We start from the raw sequence: 22,020 nt of genomic DNA, 5'->3' as shown, positions 1-22,020 counted from the left end.
ATAACATTTGGTTTTGCGTCAAGAGGCTGGAATTGGTTTCACGTTTGTTAAAATGATACGAAACTTACAATCGTGTAGAACTTATAATTTGTGAAGAACTTCGTTACTAACATATAACGTTTATTATTGTATTATATTTGTTTGCATATAAGATTAATTTTCACAAGTTTTCCAGTTTAAGGCTTTTATCCTCTTTAGTTTCTTTCCTTTTTATCTTTTTCCAGCCATTGTTTTGGTGATTTGAGTCAATATAAATGCTGGTCTGGGTCTTAAAAGTAGATTGTGGTTGATTTTAGCGACCATGAGCGGTGCAAAAATTCACCGTTGATGTGAAAACAAGCCCGGTGTATGCGGGTGTCAAAACTTCCTGCAAAGTAACTTTTGTATTAACCAAAATTACACCAAATTTAAACACCACAAAAGTGCCTTTTTTACATGTTTAAATTGCAACAAGTTATAATTTAAGGTGTTGCAAATTCACGTGTTTGGCTGTTCAAATGTTTTCTTTTTTGTGGGTTTATTATCGGACGTGTTTACTTTCTGTAGTGTTTTGATCTGACTTGTTTCCTTTTTTTCAATGTGTTCTGTTACTTGTAGCTTTTTATTTTTCAATAGTAATATATTGCAACCACACTTTGAAGTTAATTGACATTGAATGTACAAAACGTAAAAGTTAACGAAACTCATTTAAAGACAAAATCCTGTTTAATAAGAGCTTCTAGGCTGACAACAAGCAGGTTACCGTATTTTGTTTAAGACACACACTTGGAGAGAATTAATAACTGTATTGACCACAAGTAAAACTAAAAATAAACATAAGACAACAATCATTTTAGAAAATCATAAAAATTATAAAGCTTTGGCTCAATTATGGATTTCTTTGCTACCATCAAATTATTTGCAGACTTGAAAAACTATTTTAGACATTATTTAATCCATAAAACTCACACAATTCAAGCTAACAATAGTGCATTAAAGTCATTCCTAAACGTAATATGGTGCAAACAGATCAGACTATTACAAAGTAAAATGTTACATTTCTATACATGATATTACATTTTTGAGTTGCAAAAATCCTACAAACCCAACAAAGGCATTTTTGATGGACGTTGAGAAAATGGCACTGGGAAATTTTCCTTTGCTTATTTCTGGAAAAATAAAATCAAACTTTAATATGATTAATTTAGAGTAAATGTTGCTACATTTAAAGATAAAATATCATAAAATGACAACACCAATAAAACAACTTACCTTAATTTAGATACTTGATTCAAGAACATCTTCAGACCAAATTAGTCAGTTGCTTTTTACGAAATAATACACTATCCAAGTCATTATCTAAAAGAGAAATGTATATAAAATAAGTATAATTTCGACATATAGCATAAATTTGCTTTTGAATGTATATGCATGATACAAAAAAACTAAAATATTTTCTTGCAATAACACCTGGGCTAGGTCAAAATATAATATACAAATACATATAACACAGTTTAACTTTGGTGAAGCAATCTAGGCCTACATGATAACCAATGAAGGAATAATCCATACTGCATTCTTTGCATACTGGGCGGCGGAGATGAGTTTGAATTTTCGTAATGTACGACTGACCAATTTCTTTATTGGTTTGGAAAAAACTCATATGACGTTTACAATTACAATTATTCGTAATCTAATTCTGCTTCCATTTACTGCCCAAATGCGCGGCCAAGATGTGCATTTGTCTGTGCGGCGGAGTTTAACATAATTTTACGAGAATGCAGCTGGAATCCAACAGTTACAAGCAGGAAATATCAATATTATTTTCCCCAATTTGACAAAAACTATTTTCTTGACAATAATCTATACTTTGGAAAAGACTTAACTCTACGTATGTTAATGGAATATTGGTTAAAATCTAACATTGATATATGTTGCAACTGGTTGGGTTGCAACATGCGAGACTGCAGAGCTTGAAATAGGCGCATTCGATAGTTTATTTCATGAGCTTTTTGCTTAAATGGGTTATATATTTTCATTTAATGTCTTCGACATGAGTTCTTTGCAATCAATTTTCAATCGATTTGAAGATTGAATAAGTCAAACTGTTACAAATTACATGGCAATTTGCACCCTTCCATTGCGTCCGAGCATTTTTGCGCACCCGCACTTGTCGTTTTTGGTTGTTTGATGCACTCAACTCTGCAGTCCGAGCAACATGAATTTCAAAACACATTATCATTTAAGATAAGATTTAAATAATTTAATAATTTAAGATAAATATATAACATCTCATGAAATAGCTTCTAAGTTTACTATAAATTGTGTTAGCACATTCTTCATTTTATCCATTTCTTTACAAAAAATAAACTTATTAATTCGTCACTAAGGGCAGATAAAGCTTGACTTCAATAACAATGTAACACAAATGAATTAATTTTTGCAAACAACATATGTCAAGAAAAACACAAATGGGATCTTTGAAAAAGCTAGACCTGTACAGCAGGAGTTAATGTATAAGCTAGTAGCTCAGCAAGACAGTGTTCTGTAAAATAACAAAGTCATCATTTTAATAAAAAGTAGTTCAACTACAGGATTACAATTGTGGAAATAAAACATAGCCTACAGACTAAGCCTAGCTTATAGCATGCTTATGAGGCTGTGCCTATAATCTCAAGTCTTTCATAAGTTTTTCAGTTCGACGTTAGATTTAGGCATAGGCTATAAATTGCTGATGATCCACATATACAGCGCATCAAAACCTTTGTCTAGGCCTAACTTGTAGCCTAGGCTACGTTGTCTGTTTCCTAAACTTGTAATTAAAGAGAAGCTTGAAATAAATTGACTCAGCTAACAATGCGTAAACAATGAGATAACTTACGGTAAGTCTTAATAACGAAACATTTTAGGTAATAAATTGCATTCCTGGGTCTAGAATACATGTGCACAACCACAAGATGCTTTTTTTTATACTAGACTTCAGTTACTCGAACTGTGACGTCATCTGATTGTGCACTTGTACACTAGACCCGCATTGTTATTACCAGCATCCCAACAAGACTGCTGGGCGCTGGCGCGCGCTTTTCGACCTGCTTTCAAAACTGTTGGAACGCAACCAACTGGAAATATCACGTGACATAAGAAAATTCTTTATACAACACAGATCGCCAGCACGTGTGCAACATTGTGTAGTTATTCATAGTGTTTTCTATGTGTTGTAGAAGTTTGATACTTGATCAAATCTAAAGCTACACATGTTTATGTGTTCAATTTCAAAGTGTTTTAAACGTTTTTCAGAGCATAACACCTGCCCTACAATATGAGGTTTTTGTTCCCTCTCTCAAGAAACCATCTACTCCAAACGAAGAAGAAGAAAAGCATAACAGATCTACAACACGACACAAACACGTAGAAAACATTAAAAAGCATGTTTTGTGTTTTCCGAGGTTGTTTTGGTGAAAAAAAGGATGGCAGTGTATGTAATTGTCTCTAACCAATCAATCGTTTAATTTAAAATACTAATTTGTCGTAAAGCGAATACAGTGTATCCAAGACATGGACCGACGAAAGCGCGAAACCAAAGTTTATTTCGTAAACATTCCGGGTTCGATACGGAGAAATAAAAAATTCAACATAAAAGAGATAAAATGTTTATTAACCGTAGTTGCACTCATATGTTACCACGTCACCGATTAAAAAAAGCACTTTTCTTTGTTTCGGGGAATGCCCTTGATATCCTTGAAGGATTTGAACAAGAGAATATTGCTAAAATTGACAGTTAATTGAAATAAGTGGTACTTGGCCGAGTATCAATAACACGCACATGCATGACAAAGTAACAAGAGTCGTTCAAAAAATGAACAGATCCATTGCACAACCCCAACCCAGAACCCAACCTCAACCCTAATCTTAATGTACCAAGTAGATACTAGAGATAAACTAAAACGTTAAAACTGTCGTACCGGAAGCCAAAGCATTTATCGTCCAGCGAGGAAATATCCATTCACTGTCCCACGATTAGATCGACACATTGCCTGGAACGATAAAATTTGGTTATTATGAATTTGATTCAAAGTCAAAGTCGCTAAAACGTTGCCTCGATGCTGTGCAAGGAACAGAAAGCGAGCAACAACAGTTAAAAAGTTTATATCGGTTAAATTAAAAGATAAACAAAAACTAACTCATCTGATGTTCATAAAAGGTTTATGATTATTTATCTGCTTTTAGACGCAAGTAGAACAGAAAGGAAATCAAATCAAGAAAATAATTTAAGTTTGATATAAACAACAATAATGTCAATGATGAACAAATGATAAAACCCACTTAAAATGAATGAGCCCAATTGGACAAACAAAGAAACAAACAAACCAGTATAGGCCTTTCAATAGCTCGGAAAATATTTCTGAAGCTACAGTAAAGTGGAGATGGTATTTGATTTAGTAGTTCTTTGTTTTCACTATTGTTCGTCTTGTTTGCCAGGTACGCCTGTTAATCTAATGCTTGAATTCATGACATCACGATTCAAAAGCCTGTTTGATTGTTCTGCAGCGGTTTGCAAACTAAAGTGTTTACAAATCACATCGTAACGCATTGAAAAGTGCGTTTTCGTTGTATATGGTACCATGTTTTTAGCAAACGTTTGTCGATTTTAAAACGACAACTTATTGCACATTGAAAGAATAAAAGTTTGTCGTTTGCAAGCAATGACCTCAACTTTACGCTTCAGTGCCTTTGCCAAGTTATTGCAGAATATTGCACAAATCGTTCTGAAAGTTGTGGTGGTCTGTCAATTCAACCAACGTAGGCTACGATTAAACAAACCTGGTAAAGACCATTCAATACACATTGGTTGGTTGAATCGACCAATGACCGAAGGTTATACTCACGAACAAGCCCACGGCGACGACAAGAACAAAATAGACAACAACAGTCACAATATCCCAGGTGTCCAGCTTCACAACTGTCCTTGTAAAGTTCGATGACGACGTGGTTGACTCCATTCTTGTTGAATTGGCACAATTTATCAAGCCTTTACACAACACCTTGATGGCTTACGATTTATATCTCAACAGCAAGGGGTATCAATTAACTTCAAATTTAAGCTTAAAAAATGAAACTAGTTTAAAGCTGTCATTTTGTTCACAGAAAAAAATCGAAGCTATTTTTCACACCATTTTGCTAACCTAACTTAAATGTTATAACGTAGTTACCTAAACCTAACTTAAATCTACCATCTAATGTAAATCTAACTTCAATTAAAGGCAAAACAGCTAAAACCAAGTTTTTGCATACTAATTCTCTTAAACAAACCGCCTATCTTTAACAACAGTGGTATAGTAACTTCCTTAGCTCAAATCTTCACCACTTTTTTCAAACAAAAGTCCCAAGAACGGAAAAAAAGTTGACATCGCACAAATAATTCAGGTCTGGTGCAAAAGTGCATAACCACAGAATGCCTTTGCGTAATACTAACCCAACTACTCAGATTATGACGTCACCTGGTTGTGCACTTCGGCACTAGACCCCATTATTCTCTCGTTTATTGGGATAAATCTCCACTTAATCCAGTCAATGATACCCACATATTTTGAGTGATTGTGGTGTAACAATGAAATGATAATTCTAGTATCGGCAACAAGACAACTTAACGTCACCGTCTGTTGATAAACATTGAATATATTTTAGCCAGTTACAGTAATTTTGAGTTATAACGTTTGTTGCTTTATTTATGTGTTTATGTGTTTATTTTCTACTCTAGTCGTTTTACAATAACACGCATATAGATGACGACTTCCCGGCCGGACGGGTTGCTTTTCTGAATGTTTTCATGTGAAATGGCTCTCAAACTGTGTGAGTGGACGCCCCGCTGTGCCGGGAATGTTTTGAAAAATATGTCCAACTTCTAGTTTGTTAGCATATTGACATGTTCCTTATCTCACCTCACAAAAACAAACAAGATCACTCTAACGTATTTTACGTCACGTGATAATGCGCTACTTGTACATGGTCTGTTACAGTTGCATAATAAATATACTCAGAAATGCTAAATATACAAGCATGGACTACCTTTAATAGCGAAGATAACCAAAGTTTGTTTTTTCACGTTTATATCTAAAATGCTCTTCAATGATATAAAACTTAATACTACTGACTCTAGATTTGAGCAAAGCAAACATCTTTTGGCAAATCTGACGCAGTATCCATACGAGGAGAATAGAAACAAAGCAAGCATTCAAGTGTTGCATCAACTTACCAACATTTTTTCTGCTTGCTTTGTCTTAGCGCAGTAGCAATGAGTTGTCAGTTGCAAAGCCTGTTTGTATTCCTCCCACAAAAGCCAGACCTTTGCTTTATTTGGAGTTGATACAAGTAGCCTACGCTTGAAGCGCTATGCAGGTGTCATGTATAAGTTGTAATTGAACGAGAGTCATTCGTAAAGTACTTCAAGCGTTGTCTAAAATGCCTAACTGGTTTTTATCATAAAACTGAACTTGTCGAAAAATGCTATGATTTCAAGGCTAAATGACAGTTGTCAAGATTTGCATGACATATGAATGATATGATTAATAAATATTTTGTCCGATTATGCTTTTCAAAAGTCGTTTTATCATTTGTCGATGCATCATACTGATGAAACAATATCTAACACGACACTTATATACATGGCACATTGTGGAAATTTGTTTGCAACATACTTTATCTTTCTTTATACTTAATGTAGGGGCTGGACTTAAACGTTTCTGGGGAACAAAAGTAATTTTACACCTATTATATTTTTTCAACAATTCAGTTTTTATCGAAGGTGATTTATGAAGATTTATAAACGCATTAGAGTTACATTTTCCAAAAACAACGGTAGGACGATATATTTGGCTGCCATCGATTTGATCCTCTGCATTGTATAACCTGCTGCATGTTTAAGCGTTTTCGATTATCCACGCAACTCACTGCCAACTTGGCTTCTGCCGCATATTGAGCTGAGCGTTGTCCAATTATCTTCATATTTCTTTGTAATGCAGGAAAGCGGCAGCTTGCTATAAGGACCAGAGAAAAAAACAGAAATTAATTTAGATAGTTATGTTTTACGTAATAAAAAGAAAGAAATGGAGCATCTAGAAATGAAGCTGAAATTAGTCAGGCCACTGCGTTTGCAATCTCATCATATTGGTTGAAACACAGACTCACGCTTGCAAACTGGAGGCGCTAAATTCCATCGAAAACTGTTTGTGCATCTGAGCTCTCTGTGGCCGTATAACATGTAACCTTCCTCACAATAAAATCTTACAACAGACCCAGGAAAGTACAAGTCAACATTTCCAACTACACCAAATCTTCTCCCCGTTTCATCTGGAATCATTCGGCACCTTCTCCCAACTAAAGTAAAAATAGATTGGATTTAAAAAATACTATGGCGCGACCAAAAATCTTGTTTTAAACTATGTCGTTGTTTGTTTATAATTCAATTTGTTTAAATCTAGTTCTATATTGCCATACAACAATACATTTTCAGGAGGAAGCAAAAGTTTTTGTTTTGAAAATTTGTATCAGTTTATTCAATCATGCATCAATCTATGTAGTAGCAGATCTTGCCTTTGTTGCAGTTGTAGCCCCACCATAATTGAGGACAATCGCATCGATAGTTGTTTCCATTTCTTCGACAAACGCCGCCATTTTGACAAGGATTGTCTCGGCAAGGATCTCTGATCACTGCGAAACAAAACCATTCACGTGCGGGGTTCAAGACGCTTATACATTCATGAGAAATATGTAGGTATACAGTGCATAAATAAATACAGTTTGGCTACTAACCAGCTGCTCAGTGTGCAAACAACGGAAGTCTTTTCGATATTCAAAGTTTTTAAATACCTGACGTTAATGGTATTTGCACGTAGAAAATGAAGTTAAGCTGTTAGCAAGACAACTAGAAAAAAACGTTTCTTACAACACGAGTTAGGAGGTTCTCTGTCCCACGTGCCATCTTCCCTGCACGTGATTGGTGAGTTCCCGTTCAACTTTAGGCGTTGATCTGCGCAAGAGAAGGTCAGGGTCGTCCCTGCCCTGTGAGTTGCTTCGTTTCGCCCTGACATTAAAACTGAAGCCGGGATGATCGGTCGAAGACAACTTAAGTCTAGAACCGTAAAACAATTTAAGATGTGACGTTGTAGTTTTGACCAATTGGGTTTCACTTTTTCATTTAAAACCTCTTTCAAATAACCTGTTGGAAGAACATTGGCTTCCTCTGTTTCGCAAATGTAGTTGTAGTTAATACGCCAACCAGAACATCGCACGTCATTCCAGTCTGCCAAATCTCGTCGTATGCGTCGTATTCCAGCGCAACTTTCACCCCACCAACCATAATTATCTGGTTTTCCTTGACCCCAGGCTTGATAACCTCGATCTCCACGTAAGGGAACCCTGGTCCCGTCGTCAAACAGCCAGACACCTCGTTGCTTTGTCATACCGACCAGGTAAGTACCAGGTTTTGGCAGCTCACGCAAGATTCTCTCATGAATTGCTCTTGTTTTAGGCATGGCCAGCCTGCCACCTTTATCACGGCAACTTTTCTTAGCATCGTCGTAATTCAGTTTAGTTAAAAAAACTTTGTAAGCTTTGGAACCAAATCCTGGAAAAAACGAGAATATAATTAAGTTCATGATCTCCTTCTGGTTAAAGGTCAATTTTCTAATTGATCCAATAACTAAACTTTATTGAATGTTTTTTCTAAAATCAAATGCATTTGCTTTGAAAACCAAAATTCTTTGTTTTTCTGAACAATATATAATTAATGCAAAAGGATGCATCAGATAAACATCTTGTTTATACACAAACTTACTGAACCCATCATTGAAGCAACTACGAGTGTTGCACTTCCTACTTTCAAAATCAGGTCCCGGACAATTTGTTCGCTGCCTCATATAAGCTTGGCAATTTCTGCTTCTTCGTTGCAATCCGCCTCCACATTCCCTGGAGCATCTTGACCATTCGTCCCACGATGACCAAGTAGCTGTTCATAAAAATATTAAGTTTAAAGTTAGCCTGATAATATGGTTCGATCTTTTGTGACAAATGATAAGAACTAGTTTGCGTGCAGTTTACATAAGTTGCAAAGCACATTAAAATATTTGATTTATAAGAACAGGACGTCATAATCTAGAAACATATAAATCAACTGTTACGGCTTTTATACGGTAACTTATCGACATCGACGACAGTTTAGTTATAAAAACTTTGTAAGCTTTGAAACCAATTCCTAGAAAAAAAACTAGTAAATACAAGAATATAATTAAATTCATGATCTCCTTCTAGTTAAGGGTCAACTTTCTGATTGATTTAAACTTCACCGAATGTTTTTCCAAAATCAAATGCATTTTGATTTCAAACCCAAGAGTCTTTGTTTATCTGAACGATAATTATTAATGCAAAGGATGCATCAAATAAACATTTTGCTAAACACAAACTTACTGAATCCATGACTGAAACTTTAGACTTTGAGTTTGAGTTTCTTTAGAGTTAGAGTTAGAGGTTAGAAACAAGGGATTTCAGTGGAGGCAAATAATGAAATTCATTAAAAACAGAAAAAACTGTAATTACAAACATTACTCAGAACACCATCACAATATGGTGCTGATCCACTCCATGTCTTGTCAGATCGACATCTTATTGTGCTGCTGCCAACCAAAACGTATCCATCGTTGCATGTGTATGTGACCTCACTTCCGTATGTTAGGCTTCCAGCAATTTCTCCGTTCTCTAAAGGTTCTAGCTCTTCACACGAAGCAGCTAGAAGAGCATTCAAAGTATTCATTTAATATTTCATTATCGAGTCACGAGGTGCACTTTTAACGCAGCTTCCCCAGATGCGATGATTGCTTATCATATTGTAGCCTCGGTTAAAATTTTACCCCAGTTACGGCCTTGAAAGATATTAGAGAGCCTATTACACGGCGAGGTATATAACTATACTGCACACAAAGCATAACACCACAAGTACTGAACAAAAAAAATATAAGACAAACCCAGTTTAAACTACTTTGTTCAGTTACCAACTTACCATCGCATTTGGCAAACGAATTTTTTATTGCTTCGGCAATTTGAATGATAACAACAAGCTTGTAGTTTAAACATACGATTTTGGTTTAAAAAATTCATACTTACTAATACAGTTCGGCAACGTATTTGACCAGCTTCCAGTAATTAGACAGGTTGATGAAGGATTTCCCCTCAAGTCATACCCAACATCGCAAGTGTAAATTAGAACATCATCTACCAGCCATAGCGACTTCAATGAACTTGGCCTGGCGTCTGCAGGTGTGGTGCGACGTGGACAGGTTATTTCTAAGAAAAAAATGTTTAGCTAACATTAAAAATAGAAATGTTGTAAACTTAAAATCACTCACCATTGCATCGTGGTGGTGGACTAGAAAATGTTCGATCTTCCCGACAAGTGGCTTCAGTCTGACCAACCAAGCGATATTTTCGATCACAGGAATAAGTTATAGCTTCATCATACTTCACTCTGTAAACAGCAGGAGCAACAGAACCAGCAGGTGGAGGGCTAGGCACGTCGCATTCTTTGACTGTTTGAAAAATGCAAACATTTGTTACAGAAAAGGCATAATACATGAAAATTAAAATATCTGAACTGAAATTTCATAATCGGATTAATTAGTTTGATCTAAATTTCCAACAAAATGGGACTTGATGCGAAACGTGGTTAGAGAAAAGCAGATCAGTTAAAGCGTTGTGCCTTAAAATTTACTTCACAATTGAGTTTTCCTGAAAATAAAACTTGGTGCTATGAAAATATGGTTGTTTAAACTGGTGACTTTACCGAGCATGAATGTGTAATTTACACCTTAAGTTGGTTTTAAGTTTTGTGATTGCCTTTTCAAAATCGAAATTGAAACCAGAATGACGATCACCTTGGCAGCCTGTCGCTAGTAAACAAGAAAATATTGCAATGTAAAATTTGAAGACTCAAATATATTTATCGCTTGTGTTAAAACACGGAATCAGTGATTTTAGGTCAAATATTGCCCGGATATACAAGTATTGTATTTTGTTAAGCAAACTGTTCATTTTGTATGAGCACATTATCTATTCTACAGTAACCCGTTTTGTCCGTAGCAGTCGATTTATTAGAACAAGTACAACGCATTAACTTACTCAAGCCACTCCTTCTTTTTTCAAAACGGTAAAATCCCGTGTGACATCACCAAGGATTTCAAACATCAACATTTTATAATTTCCGCAATTTTACCAATTCCGTAGTTTTCGGAAATATGTTCCGCGGAATACTATTAGTTTGAAATCTTGTTTCGGAAAATGGTTGTGAAAATGAGATTGTATTGTTCAGTATCGTTTAAAAGCAACACGTGAAACTGTTTCAACATCAACTTGCTCCCAACTTACTTGTGCAAGTAAGTGGAGGATCAGACCAACGACCACTTGACGTGCAGCGTGATTCAGCCGGTCCTGACAACTCGTAGCCACGATCACAAGTGTAAGTGACTCTGTCGCCATAAACCCATTGACTTTTATTAGGGTTAGCTGTAGAATGTTCTGGAACGTCTCGGTGTACACATCGTCGTACTGAAATATCAACGTGCACATTATGAGTGTTACGTGCTCTTTCAGAGTGTTGGTAATAACTCACAGTGATTGTGAAGCAATAATTCTGTAAAGTTGTATTTCTGCAGAATTAATTCTGTTACAACGCTATGCTTTATTAGAAGGTAGAAATGGCAATTCTTGATGATCACTTTTTCTCCAAATAGTGTGACAATATGTTTACAATGAGATGAATGTTCTCTATATCTGAGTAACTTTACGTCTTAGTACAAATGTGACAATAGAATAGTAATAAGATGACAAAAATACAATAAATTGCTCACTGCGGCAATATGGCAAAGTATTTGACCAGCTTCCACTAACTAGACAGGTTGATGAAGGATTTCCCCTAAAGTCATACCCAACATTGCAAGTGTAACTTAGAACATCATCTACCACCCATCGCGACTTCAAAGAACTTGGTCTGGCGTGAGCAGGTGTGGTTCGATGTGGACAGGTTATTTCTGGAAAATTGTTTAATTGGATGTGATTGATAAAATTTCAACATTTTAAACATCTCTTTTCTTTTATCATCCCACCATTACACTTTTTATCTTAACAAAACCTACCTTGGCAACGTGGTGGTGGGGAAGTGAATGCTCGGTCTTCTTTGCAAGTTGCCTTAGAGATACCAGCCAGTCGATATTTTCGACCACAAGAGTATGTTATGGTCTCATCCAATGCCACTCTGCTAAAGCTTGGAGGTTCAACAGAACCGAAGCTTGGAGCCCTGGGTACGACGCATTCTATCTCTGTTTACAATAAAAATTTTGCTTAATAGAAAAGGTAAGTAACCTACAAGTGTAAATCACGTATATGCTATCTTACTTATCGGTTCGTCAAGAACAAGAGAAGCCCCTGACTTATAGTTATTATGTGCAGCAACTGGCCATTGCTTTGTTAGAACCGTAAATAAATAAATTGTTAGTTGAACACATTCTTGTCATGGAAATTAACCAAGCATATTTTTGTATGTGTTTTTTTTACAATATATACAATAAAAGACTTAAAACGTTAAACAATGAACTCCAAAACAATAATTTCGTAAATTAATTTTTCGTAAAACAGTGAACGGTATTTACATTTAAAAATCGTAGCAAAATAAACTAACTTTCTAATGCAAGCGTATATAGATGTTTTATTGAACAAATTGATAAAGCATTTGATTATGTTGTAGACAAATGAATGGAATTAGGAAACTTCTATAACTTAAAGTAGAAGTTAAATTGATGCAAACATAACTCATATAGTTTTACATTATATACCATCCATCGCGATATAAATGGACTTGGTATATATTCCTTGTCAGGTGTGGTTCAATTTGGGAAAGTTGCTTGAATGGTAACTGCATAAATGCGCTTAAATGTAAATCTCGACACAGCCAATCTTACCCAAGCAAGTTGGAGCTGTTCCGGTCCATTTTTTGTCGGATCTACATGTCCTGGTTCTTGTTCCTTTGAGAATGAATCCATCATTGCAAGTGTAATGAACTGTATTGCCATAAGTTTTATCGCCTTCGATTGTCCCATTGCTGAATGTATCCAAATCATCACAAGGAGCTCCTAATTAAGAAACAAATAAATGATTATTGTAAAGCCGAAAACGTGTAAAAAAACTGGACCAAGATTGCTTGGAATTTGCCAATAAATTGCTTCCTTTACTTGAAAACATAATAAATGTCCCGTTATCGGTTTTCTACTACAGTACAACTATTTTGTTTTCATCAAATTGTTACTTGGATTAATACAAGACATTCCACAAACGTCATCACAAACACATCTCTTCAGTGCTCCTCTACAATCTGCATCATTCTCACAAGATTTCCTGCAAGTTCTTCCTTCCTCCACTTGGCAACGATCAGCACGACAGAATGAGTCAAGATGAGATAATTCTAGTAAATATTTAAATTAATTATTGCAAACGTTTGTTTTTATTTGGTAAATTACAATATTTCGACTAATGGGAACAGAACCTGATTCTGTTTGTTGTTGTATTTCAGTAATCCAGGACATTAGCGGAGTTACGCTTGTGTAGTATCCTGGAAATTGGTGTTTTATGCCGTTTTCTGTGTATGTTGATCCACATCCCCAACCCCAGCTCACAATTCCAATTTGTATCCAACATCCCTTGCCAAGAACATTCACTTTGAACTGCAAATAAAATTGAAACGTAATAAATATCATGTAAATTTGCATTTACTTTAGGTAATCCTCCTTAAATTTTCAGAAAAAACTCATAAAAAATTAACATTTGCTATAATTGAGATTCAGCAAATCTCTGTTTCAGCTTCGCCCACCTCTCGTACAAGTGGTCCGCCGCTGTCTCCTTTACATGTATCAGTTATAATACCAGGGTTTCCCCCAATTCCACAAATCATTTGGTCAGTAAACGTTATTCCTTCGGGTAAACCTTGTTTTCTCATTTGTGCAATACTTCGATTGCACCTGAAAATTTATGAAATAAAACTAACACTTCGTAAACCCCTTCATGTTTAAAAATCTCTAAGAGCACAGCAACTTCAAATTTTTCATAGTTTACCCAGTTACAGTGACAGTAACAGTGACAGTGACAATGACAGTCGCAGCCGCAGTCGCAGTCATAGTTTTATTTCTTTTGTAAAAAGCTCTACAAGCCATCTCATTTTTCATATTTATTCCATTCATTCAAATCAAGCTTCTGAGAAATGAAATTTACTTTGGAGTCACCTTTCATCGTTATGAAGTCGAATTAGTGCTTGGTTTAAAAATTTCGAAATACGACTACGATTACGAATCCCTGTTTCACCAAAACCAGTAACGACTGTTAAAACAGACTTTCTTTCAAGTTCTCCTTTTTCGATCAACCAGTCGCCTAAAACAATTTTAAGCTTCAATTTACGGACAAAATCATTTAAAAAAAGATATTTTCTGCAATTGTACATGACCTACCTTCAGTTGTGCATTTATCATTTTCTGAAATCTTTCTCCCAAAAAACGTCCTTTTATTTCTCTCCAAATATTCACCGACGCAATTTCCATCCATGCATGGCAAGCACACTGGTCTCACATATGACGTATAATTCACCCAACCTGCATTTCCAGTTTGCTGCCAGTACAAGCCAAGTTGCTTCAATTCTCTGCCTACAAGAACCTGTAGCAACATATCGATTTTGTTTGTCAGTGTTTTCAGAAAAAAAGTTGATTTCAAACATACAAGATATATCTCCTGTTTTGAAACACTTTTCAGTTGCAACATATTCTGGTTTCATCAAACTTCTAATGCTATTTGATTAAACAAAATTACCAAAGCTATGTCGTAATCAAATGTGTTGATGGAAAAGTTTTCGTGCTCATAAATCTTCTCTGCTCGAAAAACTTGTACATTTGAAGAAAGCTGAGATTGATCGCTTTCCGGTAACTGTCGAATTCCTTTGAAACAATTGTTACACAAAAAACCTAACCAACGCTTTGTTGTTTTACAAAACAATCTTTCAATGAGATGCAACCAACCAAACGTAAGCAAGATATTGTGCGCCCAATCTCTTGGTCTTGCCATGCCATGAAAGACATGAGCAGCTGTGAGAACCCATCGATGGTTGATTAAAGACCCACCGCCTCTAACACGGCGATATGTCTACAAACGTAACATCTTTTAGGTAAACTCGAAATTTTAGCTGAGTGTTAATGCTATATATGTAAATAATCAAGCTTACGTTTGAAATTCTTGCTCGATGTTCTGCTATTAGAACTTGCCAAGGCCAAGCAGCCAAATTTGCTTTTGTTCCTTTTACAACTCTGCCAATACTTGCTCTTTTCTTCACATTTCCAACATCTCCAGATGTTCCGCATTGACAAAAGTCTATAGAAGCATTTTGTTGGTCTTGTTTAAATCGTATTTCATTGTTTTTCAAATAATTTTAAAATTTAACTGCGATGGTTGAATGGATTTTGACTATAATAAAAGTACACAGTGGTTTGAAAAAACTTATGTTAGTCCATGTTTTAAATTGTTATGATGATTTTTAATTTGTTTCAAAATTTAAACCTCATGTTGAACTTTTCTCGTTTAAAAGTATTTCAGTAGAATCAAGTAATAAGCTTTACAATTGAACTGCTAGCTTAGAACTAACCTTTGCCCTTTAAAGTATCGGGTACTTCAATGGAAGTTGGGTTGACCAAAAGTAAGTGTCTGGGATAAGTTAAGGATTGGAGTTCGTCATAGGTGGCACTCTCATGAACAATTGATCCAAATGCTATTACGTAAATCTAAAACATAATGCGTCATTCCTGGTGTCAAATGAGAACAAAATTCAAACCAAAAAGAAGTTAGATAAATCCAAAACATGAAATATCCAAACATTAATGTTTAAGTGTTGACTTTTATAGCGCTCCTGAAAATTCAAACATATTATTTAATAAATTAAAAGTTTGTAGATGAAATCCACACAAATGTACGTTTGGCAAATTTTTCGATAATCCATCTATGAAATCTTGCATCACGATTTTTGGGGAAATCAGTCCTGGAAAATGTTGACCTTAAAAAATGAAAAACAATCTGTAACTAAATTCTTGGGTATAACTGAGTTGATGACGTACATATTATACTCCTTTTACCATTGATAAACAAGAAAATATTTCTCATGTTTTCCGAAATGTTTTGTGCGATCCTTGAATAGACTTCCCGTAATTTTCGCAAACCCTCCGCAGTGTTTCTCAGTTCACCCACATTTTGCACGAACTTTTCTGCGCCAAATCACGAGTTGATAACATTTTTTATTATTTAAAGCTCATTTTATGAGCATTACATTTTTGTTTCAACTTCTCTTTCTCCTTTACCTCTGTCTGCTAAAATACTTCTCAGCGATTGAATTACTTCTTGTGTAGGAACTGAAGAAAACCTCAGGACAACTTTGGATCCTGAGGCAAAAACAATGATGGCGCATTTCAAGTAGTTGTCTCTGCTTGCCTGTAAATTTAAAAATGAATTTGTTTGCACAAATAATTTGATGCTCGTCTACATACAAGATAGAAATTATGTAGCCCTACTTTAAAAAAATGAAAGTATTTACCAACCTCAATTACAAGTTTCTCAGCAAAATTCAGGGAAACTCTAAGAGTTTCATCACTGACATCTTCAGAAATATCAATAACAAAGATTGTTTCATGCAATATTGTTGATGTTGATGATAATGAATGACCCAGGCTGTGGCTGTGGACAAGATCTTCAGTTGTTTCCAAATTTCCTTGAAGTCGACGTAAAGGAGCTGAATTGCTGGCAGGGTATCGAGGGTCTGAAGAAAAGCACAGTTTCATGCGTTAAGAAAATGAAACGTTTCTGTAGCTTTTGAACTTTGAACACGCACCCATTAGTACGTACTATATTGCGCGCCTTTCTTTGCCAGATTGAGAGACTTAATAATATTCTAAACTTTATCGGATATATAAAGATACAGTTTACACTTTTGTTATTACGATGAGCTCCTTACGACACCTATGCATTTTGGAGCACCACCATCGCTCCACTGTAGGAAGTAAAAACATTCTTGTTGTCGATCTCCAATCATCGAGTATCCTTCATCACATTCAAACTCAACCATCGCTCCCACCGTGAAATTGCTCCTTGTCAAGAGATTACCGTTTATTGGAACTCCAGGATGCGGACATCTTGATTCATCATCTAAATAAAAACCACGACAAATTACAAGTATTTTTCTATAATTCAGTCTCAGTTAAAATACTCCTTTCATTTTAAGGCATTGGATGAAAACTCCAACAAAGCATAGTTTAAATATTTTCCAAATCAGCAAAAGCTTCATTCACCAATCAAATCACAAATTGCGTTTAATCCACTCCACTGTCCGTCTTCCATGCACGTTTGAACGCTGTCTCCTAGAAACCGTTGCCCTGGAGAACACTGAAACGTCACTTGGTGTCCAACCAAATATGGGCCATGCTGATCCTGCACAATGTCGCCACCCATCGATCGAATAGAAGGCAATGGATCACCACAAGTTGTAGCTATAACGTTTTAGCAAATTGGAATAATTCCAAAACCATGTTTGTGACGTTAAAATCAATCATTTTTGTTCCTAGAAAACGTTTAAACTAGTAGGTTGATTTTTCAACATGACCTTGGCAAATTACTCACGAGCGCAGTTGATCAATCTTCCACTCCAGGTTCCTCCTCCTGTGCATTTCCTCGTTAAATCTCCGGACTGAGGATAAAATCCGACGTCACACCTGTAGTAACCTCTTCGTTGAAATCCTTCTCCGTCATGTTTAATTGAAGCGTGTGTGGATGGTGGGGCTTCCCCGCAATCAATGTCTTTGAAAAATAATTTTTGAAATACAACACTTAGTCAATGAAAGTTACATAAAAATAAAGATAATTGATATTATTATGTGTAAATATATGACCTGGGTTCACGCAAGTCCTACCACAATACCCATCACACACACAACTCATGTCTTCCGTGCAGTCTGAACTGGTCACACAATTTGTTCCGCATATCATGAGATTTTGCAAAACTTTTTCTTGATCAAACCTGCGGCAACTTCCTGAAAATAAAGTAACAAGTTTATGTGCAACGACCTTGTTATTTTGGAGATAATAGCAAATGCTTTGGTTACAGCAACATATCATAAAACGCTTCATAACAACGCGCTGTGAAAGACTTTATCTTTGATGTTTATTGACATTCACTTACGAGCACAAACCGCCAATCTAGTCCAACTTTTCCTTCCATGGCATAAGTTAAAATTTTGAGATCCTTCTAAACGGTAACCAGGCGCACACTCATATTCAGCCATATCATCATACTGGTAAGGTGGCGACGGTTTCAATAAGAGTGATCCGTTCGAGTGTCTTCGATAAACGCGAACTGTCGCCATATTTGGTATCACCGATGGTAGACCGCAAAAGTTATCTATGAATAATGTTAAATATTATGTAAACTTCTGGTTTCATTTTTCAGCTGTATAACTTCATAAAATTACACGAACACTTGTTGAAATGTTTGAAAGGAAACGAAAAACTTTCGCTGACCGTACATACATGTTAAAATAATCTTGTCTTCATAACTTTACTGTCAAATCATTCAGTCTTACATTCCAGCTTTAAGCAAGCACAAATCATTAATTTTTATATTCAAGCTTTATCAGGAACACATTATAACTCACTCATATTGATGCAAGACATTCCACATTCGTGATCACAGCGACATTTTTTTCCATTTTTGCACTGAGCTTGTGACGAACAGAGCTTACGACAAGGTCGTCCTACAGCATCTGCCTTTGTTTGGTTTCGTCTTGGACACTGAGCTGAGACTTTGAAAACAAGAATCAATTGTAGCATAATCAGAAATCGTTTCCACAAACATATAATTTTTTACCATCTTTAGTATCTTTGACTAATACAATAACATATGTCATACTCGTTTACTTTGGTAAGTTGTTGAAAGCAAAACGATTACTGCACAAACTTGACAAAACTTGATCTCCATGTTTTCCGAAACGAAAGTTTCTTTCTATAACATTAAGGGAATCTTATAAGCGTAGGTCTAATTGCCTGGAGCGAAAAAAGAAACAACCCACATTACTAAAGGTTTTGCCACAGATTTCTATTTTCAAAATTACATTCATCAATCACCTTCACAGGTCGGTGCTGATCTGTAATTAAACTGGAAATAAACTGCTATAACTAAAACATGGCTAAACGGCAATATCTTTTCTTCAAACGAACCCTGTTGTTATCTAGTAATGTATAAAGCTCATTCAAGAAACAAAAACACTTGTGAAACCAACCATTCGTGCAAAACAAGCCAAGTTGACCAAATTGCCTGGTTCCTAGACGAAGTATATCCTGTAGCTTTCTTCTTCTGACGTCAGTTCGTTTCGAGTCATTGTTTTTTAAAATGTGCAACGTCGACAACAATTTGTAGTTGGTGAGTGGCCGGGAGCTCATGCCTACGGTAAACTTTGGAATAAATAACATTTGGTTTTACGTCAAGAGGCTGAAATTAATTTCACGTTTGTTTTTATGATGCGAAACTTACAATCGTGTACAACTTACAATTTGTGACGAACTTCGTTACTAACATATAACGTTTATTATTGCATTATAGTTGTTTGCATATAAGACTATTTCTCGCAAGTTTTCCAGTTTAAGGCTTTTATCCTCTTTAGTTTCTTTCCTTTTTATCTTTTTCCAGCCATTGTTTTGGTGATTTGAGTCAATATAAATGCTGGTCTGGGTCTTAAAAATAGATCGTGGTTGATCTTAGCGATCATGAGCGGTGCAAAAATTCACCGTTGATGTGAAAACGAGCCCGGTGTATGCGGGTGTCATAACTTCCTGCAAAGTAACTTTTGTATTAACCAAAATTACACCAAATTTAAACACCACAAAAGTGCCTTTTTTACATGTTTAATTTGCAACAAGTTATAATTTAAGGTGTTGCAAATTCACGTGTTTGGCTGTTCAAATGTTTTCTTTTTTGTGGGTTTATTATCGGACGTGTTTACTTTCTGTAGTGTTTTGATCTGACTTGTTTCCTTTTTTTCAATGTGTTCTGTTACTTGTAGCTTTTTATTTTTCAATAGTAATATATTGCAACCACACTTTGAAGTTAATTGACATTGAATGTACAAAACGTAAAAGTTAACGAAACTCATTTAAAGACAAAATCCTGTTTAATAAGAGCTTCTAGGCTGACAACAAGCAGGTTACCGTATTTTGTTTAAGACACACACTTGGAGAGAATTAATAACTGTATTGACCACAAGTAAAACTAAAAATAAACATAAGACAACAATCATTTTAGAAAATCATAAAAATTATAAAGCTTTGGCTCAATTATGGATTTCTTTGCTACCATCAAATTATTTGCAGACTTGAAAAACTATTTTAGACATTATTTAATCCATAAAACTCACACAATTCAAGCTAACAATAGTGCATTAAAGTCATTCCTAAACGTAATATGGTGCAAACAGATCAGACTATTACAAAGTAAAATGTTACATTTCTATACATGATATTACATTTTTGAGTTGCAAAAATCCTACAAACCCAACAAAGGCATTTTTGATGGACGTTGAGAAAATGGCACTGGGAAATTTTCCTTTGCTTATTTCTGGAAAAATAAAATCAAACTTTAATATGATTAATTTAGAGTAAATGTTGCTACATTTAAAGATAAAATATCATAAAATGACAACACCAATAAAACAACTTACCTTAATTTAGATACTTGATTCAAGAACATCTTCAGACCAAATTAGTCAGTTGCTTTTTACGAAATAATACACTATCCAAGTCATTATCTAAAAGAGAAATGTATATAAAATAAGTATAATTTCGACATATAGCATAAATTTGCTTTTGAATGTATATGCATGATACAAAAAAACTAAAATATTTTCTTGCAATAACACCTGGGCTAGGTCAAAATATAATATACAAATACATATAACACAGTTTAACTTTGGTGAAGCAATCTAGGCCTACATGATAACCAATGAAGGAATAATCCATACTGCATTCTTTGCATACTGGGCGGCGGAGATGAGTTTGAATTTTCGTAATGTACGACTGACCAATTTCTTTATTGGTTTGGAAAAAACTCATATGACGTTTACAATTACAATTATTCGTAATCTAATTCTGCTTCCATTTACTGCCCAAATGCGCGGCCAAGATGTGCATTTGTCTGTGCGGCGGAGTTTAACATAATTTTACGAGAATGCAGCTGGAATCCAACAGTTACAAGCAGGAAATATCAATATTATTTTCCCCAATTTGACAAAAACTATTTTCTTGACAATAATCTATACTTTGGAAAAGACTTAACTCTACGTATGTTAATGGAATATTGGTTAAAATCTAACATTGATATATGTTGCAACTGGTTGGGTTGCAACATGCGAGACTGCAGAGCTTGAAATAGGCGCATTCGATAGTTTATTTCATGAGCTTTTTGCTTAAATGGGTTATATATTTTCATTTAATGTCTTCGACATGAGTTCTTTGCAATCAATTTTCAATCGATTTGAAGATTGAATAAGTCAAACTGTTACAAATTACATGGCAATTTGCACCCTTCCATTGCGTCCGAGCATTTTTGCGCACCCGCACTTGTCGTTTTTGGTTGTTTGATGCACTCAACTCTGCAGTCCGAGCAACATGAATTTCAAAACACATTATCATTTAAGATAAGATTTAAATAATTTAATAATTTAAGATAAATATATAACATCTCATGAAATAGCTTCTAAGTTTACTATAAATTGTGTTAGCACATTCTTCATTTTATCCATTTCTTTACAAAAAATAAACTTATTAATTCGTCACTAAGGGCAGATAAAGCTTGACTTCAATAACAATGTAACACAAATGAATTAATTTTTGCAAACAACATATGTCAAGAAAAACACAAATGGGATCTTTGAAAAA

At 35.1% G+C, this 22,020-nt stretch overlaps 3 protein-coding genes across 4 annotated transcripts in view; all 3 read right to left on the bottom strand.

Moving 5' to 3' along the window:
- Window positions 1–1,251: 1,251 nt before the first annotated feature.
- Window positions 1,252–5,081, bottom strand: LOC143468569 (sodium/glucose cotransporter 2-like). Of its 2 annotated transcripts, none has more exons than XM_076965879.1 (3): window positions 4,866–5,081; window positions 3,942–4,013; window positions 1,252–1,338 (listed from the first exon to the last, which is right to left on the bottom strand). In XM_076965879.1, exons 1-2 carry the CDS (start codon window positions 4,977–4,979, stop codon window positions 3,957–3,959), a joined length of 171 nt encoding a protein of 56 aa, XP_076821994.1. In that variant the 5' UTR covers window positions 4,980–5,081; the 3' UTR covers window positions 1,252–1,338; window positions 3,942–3,956. The 2 variants fall into 2 exon arrangements, with proteins under 2 accessions (XP_076821994.1, XP_076821993.1); XM_076965878.1 differs by lacking the exon at window positions 1,252–1,338 and adding an exon at window positions 2,236–3,744.
- Window positions 5,082–6,733: 1,652 nt separating this feature from the next.
- The window catches only part of LOC143468457 (sushi, von Willebrand factor type A, EGF and pentraxin domain-containing protein 1-like), a 36,212-nt gene continuing 20,925 nt past the window's right edge, over window positions 6,734–22,020 (bottom strand). The window contains exons 38-39 of the mRNA XM_076965680.1: window positions 7,165–7,353; window positions 6,734–7,013 (exon numbers count right to left, since the gene is read on the bottom strand). Of these exons, the coding sequence (XP_076821795.1) occupies window positions 6,814–7,013; window positions 7,165–7,353 (389 nt within the window). The 3' untranslated portion in view covers window positions 6,734–6,813. The remainder of the gene's footprint in view (window positions 7,014–7,164; window positions 7,354–22,020) is intronic.
- LOC143468587 (uncharacterized) lies at window positions 7,544–20,701 on the bottom strand. Its single transcript, XM_076965902.1, has 31 exons — window positions 19,371–20,701; window positions 19,009–19,093; window positions 18,747–18,893; window positions 18,275–18,493; window positions 17,985–18,125; window positions 17,716–17,892; window positions 17,388–17,585; window positions 17,059–17,244; window positions 16,641–16,858; window positions 16,404–16,533; window positions 16,182–16,310; window positions 16,023–16,102; window positions 15,698–15,833; window positions 15,281–15,426; window positions 15,078–15,201; window positions 14,872–14,996; window positions 14,517–14,718; window positions 14,295–14,439; window positions 13,886–14,033; window positions 13,562–13,739; window positions 13,325–13,480; window positions 12,981–13,151; window positions 12,159–12,341; window positions 11,874–12,053; window positions 11,392–11,571; window positions 10,377–10,556; window positions 10,135–10,314; window positions 9,580–9,759; window positions 8,813–8,983; window positions 7,922–8,602; window positions 7,544–7,686 (listed from the first exon to the last, which is right to left on the bottom strand). Exons 1-31 carry the CDS (start codon window positions 19,371–19,373, stop codon window positions 7,544–7,546), a joined length of 5,322 nt encoding a protein of 1,773 aa, XP_076822017.1. The 5' UTR covers window positions 19,374–20,701.

Source organism: Clavelina lepadiformis, chromosome 8 (genome assembly GCF_947623445.1).
Source record: "Clavelina lepadiformis chromosome 8, kaClaLepa1.1, whole genome shotgun sequence".
Taxonomy (NCBI): domain Eukaryota; kingdom Metazoa; phylum Chordata; class Ascidiacea; order Aplousobranchia; family Clavelinidae; genus Clavelina; species Clavelina lepadiformis.
The sequence above is the reverse complement of the archived record's forward strand: the minus strand, read 5'-3'. Positions and strand labels throughout refer to the sequence as shown.